Below are 8,575 nucleotides of genomic sequence, written 5' to 3'. Positions count from 1 at the left end.
CATTTTCTCCATTCCTTAAATTCTTAAATATACTCAAATACCCAAAATTTATGATAGTGTTTGAAACATAAATTAACATGAAATTTTAATGGGAAGTTTTGAGATTACTTTATAAGAGAGTTTGCATGGTACAACCAATAAGAAAGGGGGCTTCATGCTGGTTGGATTGGATAGCTGTGTCTACTTTAAAATTATGTATTATATGTATTATATACATATAATTATGTATTATATACATGCATGTGTGTGTACACATGCACACATATCTTTATGTTGTGTCACTTTGTCTTGAGACTTAGCAGTCCAACACATAGATATTGGTAATATAGATGCCAGACTAATATATGTACTGGGATTGATATGATGAATTCAACCTCCTTGAAGGTGTCACTCACTGCAACCAGTGAAATTAAGATACCATGAGTAGATAGTCTTATTTGTTAGACCTTTCGTTACCAAACTGTTACAACCAAACTGTGTCATTGTTGGAACCAAGAGTTGATCCATTAACTGTGTGCGTGGTAACATTTCATCATGATTATATTTCAGGCTCCAATGAGAATGTTTCCACAACCGGCTCCTCGGATATCGACAAACTCGGTACGTCTCCTCCTAGCCCAGAAAAGCAAATACAACATCGAGGCAACACTACTATGCATGTATGTTGGCACCGTAACACCAGTGTGAGTATGAGAGACCACGACAAAGCTGTTAAGGTAAGTCTATTTTCTCTCTCTTTCTTTCTCTCTCTACCAAGTAGTTTCAGAATTTCTCTGAAAAGGAAAAGAAAATGGAGACAAAAGAAAAAATTAATGGAGAATTAACAGAAAAGATCTCAAATAAATGAACATTAAAAATAACAATAGCAAACAAGAAGAAGACTTGCACAAGGAATGTATTAGTTTGATGCTCAGTAAAAAGAGTTTTTGACGTTTCGTGCATAGCTCTTCATTGGGTAGGAAAAAAAAAAAATCACCAACAACATATAGTTACATTGCTAAAGTGATCAGAAGTGGTTGACCACTGTCTTGTAAGTGAAATTTGTGTGTATGTATGTAAATATACATGCACACACAGGTGTGTTGCTGTGTGGTTAAGAAGTTTGTTTCACATGGTTTCAGGTTCACTCCCAATGCATGGCATCTTATTGTTTGTTCCTTCTTGAGCTATGTCTGGGCCAGTTTTCCAGTTTCATTGGCATATAGGTGCCCCACCCGGACAGGACACCGGTCCATCGCAGGTGATCTACTAAATGCAGAAGGAAAGAGTAAGAGAAAGTTGTGGCCAAAGAGTCAGCAGAAGTTTGCCAAAACCTTCTGCCAGAGCCACGTGGAGCTTAGGTGTTTCACTCATAAACACACACATCATCTAGTTTCAGATTCGAACCTGCAATCTGTTGACTGCGAGTTCACTGCTCTAACCACTAGGCCATTGTGCCTCCACATGGCATTTTGGGTAAGTGTTTTCTACTCTAGCCTCAGGAAGATTAATGCTTTGTGAGTGGATCTGGTAGATGAAAATTGAAAGAAGGCTGTTGTGTATGTATTTACATACATACATACACACAAATTTCACTTACAAGACAATGGTCAACCAAAAACTGGGGCAGAAAATTCTTGCCCAAAGAATTATGCAGCAAAATTGAACCAAGAAACATGGTTGTGTAATTAGTTTGCTAAATACATTAAAATGCACAACCTTTATATTAATTAATTTTGAAAATAACGAAGAAGTTAATAAAGTAACATTGTCATTATTAATCTAGTGTTTGGAACATAATTAACATGAAACCATGGAAGATTTTAGTTAAGATTACTTTAAAACAGGAAGTTTGTATCATAGAAATAGGGGCTTTTCAGGTGAGTCACAGAACACACAAACTGACAGTCGCACAACATTTCTGTTAAAATACAGTCTTTGTTTCAATCAATTTTGAGAATAATGAAGAATTTAGTGAAGTAATTTGGCCATCATTATTCATAAATTAACATGAAATTATACTTTATTTTTTATTGTATATACAAATATATCTTTTTCCCTGATTAACTGTTTATTTATAACATTTAAATACAAAGAAACAGGAAAAACAGAGAGAGATAAGAAAGGAAAAGAAATAAGAGGAAAAAGGGAAAGTAAAGCAGCAAAAGATGGAGGGGAGGGGGGCATACCCCAGAACTATTGGTGTGCTAAGCCGTACCTTGTGGTAATGATTGCGATCGCATTGCTGCAGCAGCCACTTCGCGGGGCTCATTTCTCCAATGGGCCACCGTTATCCCTATTTTGTTGAGGAAATCAGTGGTTTGAGGTCCTAGAACATCTAACTTCTCAATGGTGACTGGCACCAACTGATAGCTAGAAAATTTTACTTCACTCTCTTTACTCGTTTCAGTCAGTTGACTGCAGCCATGCTGGAGCACTGCCTTTAGTCGAGCAAATCGACCTCATGACTTATTCTTTGTAAGCCTAGTACTTATTCTATCGATCTCTTTTTCCGAACCACTACCGCTAGGTTACGGGGACGTAAACACACCAGCATCAGTTGTCAAGCGATGTTGGGGGGGACAAACACACACACACACACACACACACACACACACATATATATATACATACATACATACGATGGGCTTCTTTCAGTTTCCGTCTACCAAATCCACTCACAAGGCTTTGGTCGGCCTGAGGCTATAGTAGAAGACACTTGCCCAAGATGCCACGCAGTGGGACTGAATCCGGAACCATGTGGTTCGTAAGCAAGCTACTTACCACACAGCCACTCTTAAAACACAAAGTTTGTACTGTGGTGTGAGACAATCTTAGACAGGTTGGTTTCATAGGTGTTAATGCTATCAGTTTGTCATTGTTATCTGAATAGTTCCATCTCAAAGTAATCACAATAAGCAACTTCTATTGTATACCTATAAACTAATTTGCAAGCACATTTGTTGTTATTTTCTATCTTATTTTTACAGAACCAGCTCAGTGGTTATCTCCTGAGAAAATTCAAAACCAGCAATGGATGGCAAAAGCTATGGGTGGTCTTCACAAATTTCTGCTTGTTTTTCTACAAGACCTACCAAGTAAGTACAATATTATTATATTGTAGTTAATTGTGTTTGGGTAAACATGGTGGCCTAGTGTTTAAGCTGCTGGACTCGCAATCATAGGCTCCTGGTTTCAATTGTAGGACGTAGCAATACATTGTATTCTTGAGCAAGGTATTTCAGTTCACGTTGCTTCGATCTACTCAGTTGAAAATGAGTACTGAGTGCTAGTGTTGCTCTCGTTCTCTCTCTCTCCAGCTGTCACCCCTTAGAGCATGGACAGGTGAGCTAAGGTGGTATCTATGTAGATTAACTAGCATTGACTTTATGTATACATCACTTGTGGAGAAGGTACTGCCCCACCTCTGAAAATAAAGGGGGCAACAAAGTGGTAGAGATGTTACAATGTTTGATAGAATACTTTGCAGTACTTATTCCAGCTCCCTGTACTGTGAGTACAAAATCTCACTGAGGTCAACTCTGCCTTTCATTCTTTCAGGGTCGATAAAAGGACCCATGTAGTGTTGTGGATTGGTAAAGCTGTTGTGGTGAGAGTGGTGGGGAGGCAGTGAATCGGGGGGTAAGATGCTTTGTAGAATCTGTTCAGGCTACTTTGTTTGGACAGCAACACCTGTGATTATACTGGTGTCAAACTGTATCATCTCAAGTTGGCAGTTTTTTCCTTGGATAAACATCAGTGACATGGAGAGGAGATATCCTCATGCATGGATAACTGCCAGTGTTCCTTAAAAAAATGTTTCCCAAAACCTGTACATACATGGCCAATGGAGATCCTGGTGTAGAAAACACGATATGATGTGACGTACATAAAGTTTTCCTCATTTTTTTTTTCCAATTCCATTCATTCAGGGTTTTGTAGCAGTTTATTTATATTTTCTCTTTTCAGGATGAATTCCCTCTGGCCAGCCTCCCATTGCTTGGTTATGCTGTCAACATACCAACAGAAGAAGACAAGATCACCAAGGATCACGTCTTCAAACTCCAGTTCAAAAACCATGTCTATTTCTTCCGAGCAGAAAGTGAATATACATTTCAGAGGTGAGTCCTGGCATTCGATTTAATTAATAATGATGGCAACAATGATAATAATGAAGGCAGCAATGCCAGTCTGTGATCTAGCTGGTCATTGCAGGGCTACAAGAAGAATTTGTCTTTGTACAGATTACATAAATTGAAGTTCCCTAAACTTTTCTTATTGGTAACACACATTTAAAAAATGAAATATTTGATACATTAAGTTTCATTTTCAATTAAATACCAAATCGTGTCTTGATGAATACATGAGCTATCAGCTATACTTCGTAGCTAAATATTCGTAAAAACTGGTTTGACTTCATTCAGAGATTAATGGTGATGCACAAAAGTGTGGCAGTTCACAGTTTGGAGAATTTTGGTCTGACAAATTGATTCAGTGGAATTCGTGTCTCTCTAAAATAAGAACACACTTTCATTACCAGATTTCTTTAAAAGTACAGTGTCTTCATTTTAATTAATTTTGAAAATAATGAATTAATAAAATAATAGTCCTTATTACTACTACTACTACTACTACTACTACAATGTCCCACCTAACCTGTGTCAAACATAGTAAAAATTGTCTATGTGTGTGTGTGTGTTCACATGCATGCAATACAAACTAATGCATCTCTTTATCTCTGTTACAGATGGATTGAAGTGGTCAAATGTGCCACCAGCAGTGCCCGCAGATTACGTGTTTTCAGTCGAATGGAGAGTGAACAAGGGGCAGAGAAATGCTAACCACCTTTGCTGGACTGAGTTAATTATACCAATACACACACACACACACACATATTTCTATAAACACATCACACATGCATACACAAATCTCTGACTACTACTGAGTACTGAATGACAGCCTCCTCTTCTCTCTGAATTTTTTAAAAATTCTTTTATTACTTCATACTTCGCATGGGCCTCTAACTGTTTCGGTCCAAGTTACACTTTGAGCCCTGTCACACATTATGTAACAGTTTTACAGTATGTAATATGTCGTCACAACACAGAAGTCACATCATTCTGCAGGTTGTTGCGCTGTGTGCTGTCATGCTTTGTCACATACAACACGGACTGTCACATTTCTTGTGAGCTGTGTTACATATTGTTACAAGCTGTTTTGACACACAGCTGTCTGGTCTCACACTTATACAGAATCTGACCGGATATTTTGCATAAGCCCTCACTGTTACACTTTGTGAGATGTCACATATACAGTCACACACAACTTCTACACATCCTACATTGATCGCACCAGTTTGTGACAGCTAACAATATGTAACAAACTGGCTGGCTCCCCTATCACAACCTAGTGGAGCTTGTCACAGACCATTGGCTGTAACTGTGTCCACATTTTTGCTCATACTTCTTTTTTCTTTTTCTCATAAGCATTATGGTGACATAGAATACTACTACTACTACAACTACTGCTAATACTACTACTACCATCTCAACAAAAAGAAAATAAATAAACAAAAGATGAAAAAAATCTGAAGAAAACCTGGACTGCTGTTTGGACTTTATATATATATATATATATGTATATATATATATATATATATATATATATATATATATATATATATATATATAAAATCCAATTAGATGTACAGTAAATGATGAGAAATGAAACAACTGTCTCTCTTTCTTTCTCTCTCTCCCCCTCTCTCTCTGCAACTGTTATTCTGGGGGTGGGGTGAAGGCAGGGAGAATGTGACCAACGAAAAAAAAACAAGTGTAGGAATGATGTGTTGTCCTTCCAGTATGTCTTGGCTTTTGTTTTCTTCCTCACCACCATCCCTGTTTTTTAGTGCAGTAGTGGTGGTGGTTGTGGTAAGTACATGAGAAGAGTGGGTGAAGATGATGAGTCCAGGTAGAATGGATTGCCCTGAGTAAGGTGCAAAGATATGCTGCTGGGCTTTGAGAGTCAGTGAGGTGTAGGAAGAGTGATTACAGAGAGAAGTAGTGAAGTAAAAAAAAAAAAGTGTATATTGGTGATGATGAGGAAAGTACAAGAAGAAGAAGAAGAGTCTTTTGAGATAGGAAGGTGTCTAAGGGTTTAAAGAATGGAGGAAGGTGAGTAGAAAGGAAGGAAGGTGGGAAGTGGAGGATAACAGTGGAAGGCCATTAAGGTGGGGGAGGGTCAGAGGAGCTGTGAAGATAGTTTGAGTTAGGCATGGGGTCGGTGACAGATTCCACAAAATTAAGGAAGGATAGAGTTAGGCTAATTATCCTATTTGTGGTGGTGGTCATAGACAAAGATAAGACAAGTGGAGAGAATATGATTAATATGTCTTAATAGATTTGATTGACCAATAGAAAGCATATTGGTGTGTGTGTGTGTGTGTGTGTATATATATATATATATATATATATAGTATTAGGGAAAAGAACCAAGGTTTATGAACTCATCGATGAAAATCCACTAATACTATATATTAATATATTTTATACTGTGAAGCTTAATTTAATTTTAATAAATTGATTTTAATTGAGTTTTTACCTGTAATTTTGGATTTTATCCCTAATATTATTATTATTATATATATATAAATATATATATATATATATATATATATATAATCAGCAGAAGTTACAGAATGACTCAAAGGCTGAGAGTTTCGTGTATTAGCACTCTGTAACTTATTTTTTTTTTATTTGTTTCAGTCTTTAGATTGCAGTCATGCTGGGGGCACCACCTTGAAGAATTTTCAGTCAAATAAGTCAACCCCAGTATTTTTATTTATTTATTGTAAGCCTGTTACTTATTCTATCAGCTCTTTTTGCCAAACTGCTAAGTTATGGGGACTTAAACACACCAACACCAGTTGTCAATGGTGGGGGTGGACAAACAAAGACACACATACATATATATAAGTATATACGACAGGCTTCTTTCAGTTTCTGCCTACCAAATCCACCTGCACTGATTATTGAATATATATATATATATGACAAAGGAATATCTTATGAACTTCATAAGATAATTCTTTATTCCTTGGTCATCTCATTTTCTTGTTACCATTCTGAAGCATACATACACCGAGTTCTACACCAGGCCATTGGTCTTGCAATGCCTAAATGAAATATATATACCATATTTTAACATGTATAACGAACCCTTTTTTGTCAAAAATTAGGTTAAAAAATATGGGAGTTTACTATACATGGATAGTAATATAATCCCTTACAAAACCTTTTTTCCAAATTTGAAGCCCCAAAAATTAGGGGGTTCCTTATAAGTGTTAAAGGGTATATATAATCTGCTTAGAGAAAGTCTGAAAAGTCTCTTAATGCTATATAAAAATGGAGGGTGATAGATGAATAGATAAATATAGAGTGGTTGGGTAATAAATAAAGTAGACTGTCTGTTCCCTCTTCCATCACAGACAGGTAGGGTTACTGAATATGTATGGTGGTGTGGTAGATAGGGTTAAAACCAGAGAGATAAAGGTGATGGGGATTGAAAAAGACTAATGAAGAGGAGAGACTGGCTGTCACTGACCAATAGGTGATGTTTATTGAGAACTTAGTGGTGGTGGAGGGGGTGATTGGTTGCCTCTTGATTGTATCAAATGACTGGCATTGACGTTGACCAATGAGTGTTCAGAACAAAACAAGAGAAATGGTGGGAGGAAGGTAAAGGAGAAAGAGTGATGGTTCAAATGAAAGTAAAAGGATAGATAGATGTTAGAGAAGTGGGGGTGAGAGAGTTTGAGTGCAGTGTGAGTTTAAAATGAGCATCATAGATGGTGGATGGCAGAACTGGTTAGTGTGCCACAACTAATGCTGGTGTGGTATTCAGTTATGGGTTCAAATCCTGCCAAGGTCAACTTTGCTTGTTTCCCTTCTATAAAGAATGAAGCGGGGTGGATTTGATATTCCTGTAAAGTATTTGAGACAGGAATTGAATCAATAGATTCCCTTACCACCACAACCACCATCTCATTAAAAACAGTGGCAGGGGAGGTGGGGTAGATCAAGAAAATAAATATGGGATTTAGGGATATAGAAATTAGCTAATCTTATTCCCGACTCTTCACCTCTCGTTCCTTCTTCAACAGTAACAAATTCCTGTTTTTCTTTCTTTCTTTTTTTTTTTGTATTATTTTTGGATGAGGAGGTTAATTTATTTACCTTCTCTGTCTTCTCCCCTCAAGGTTGAGTGATGTGTGGAGTGCTGGTTGGTTGAGACAGAGTGGAGCAAAGTTATAGAGCCAGGAATAGGAGAAGTGAAAGAAAGAAAGAAAAAGCAACAGAGCAGTGATGGAGGTGGGGGAGTGAATTGGAGAAAGAGAGAGAAAAAGTGGAAAATGGGATGGGGGAGGTGAATGGCATGTCAAAAGCAGAGAGAGAGAGGAGTGATGTAACGAAAAGTCTTGGAGTGGTGCCGGTACACTATCTTTCTGGAGGTGACTGAGATATTAAGGGTTTTATTTACTAAGTAGGCAAAGTGTGTCTTAACATTTAAAAATTTATTTTTTATCTTCTATTGTTGT

General features: G+C 37.2%; 1 protein-coding gene and 1 long non-coding RNA gene across 2 annotated transcripts in view; one reads left to right on the top strand and one right to left on the bottom strand.

Annotated features, from left to right (window-relative positions):
- The window catches only part of LOC106867809 (FERM, ARHGEF and pleckstrin domain-containing protein 2), a 20,738-nt gene extending 14,871 nt beyond the window's left edge, over window positions 1-5,867 (top strand). Inside the window, exons 12-15 of the mRNA XM_052976040.1 lie at window positions 550-716; window positions 2,970-3,077; window positions 3,949-4,100; window positions 4,727-5,867. Coding sequence (XP_052832000.1) covers window positions 550-716; window positions 2,970-3,077; window positions 3,949-4,100; window positions 4,727-4,820 — 521 coding nt within the window. The 3' untranslated portion in view covers window positions 4,821-5,867. The remainder of the gene's footprint in view (window positions 1-549; window positions 717-2,969; window positions 3,078-3,948; window positions 4,101-4,726) is intronic.
- Window positions 1-8,575, bottom strand: part of LOC128250617 (uncharacterized) — a 29,003-nt gene continuing 20,428 nt past the window's right edge. Inside the window, exon 2 of the long non-coding RNA XR_008266645.1 lies at window positions 1-773. This is a non-coding gene — a long non-coding RNA (uncharacterized LOC128250617). The remainder of the gene's footprint in view (window positions 774-8,575) is intronic.

The sequence above is a fragment of the Octopus bimaculoides genome, chromosome 23, assembly GCF_001194135.2.
Source record: "Octopus bimaculoides isolate UCB-OBI-ISO-001 chromosome 23, ASM119413v2, whole genome shotgun sequence".
Classification (NCBI taxonomy): Eukaryota; Metazoa; Mollusca; class Cephalopoda; order Octopoda; family Octopodidae; genus Octopus; species Octopus bimaculoides.
This window is presented reverse-complemented; position numbering and strand designations above follow the sequence as displayed.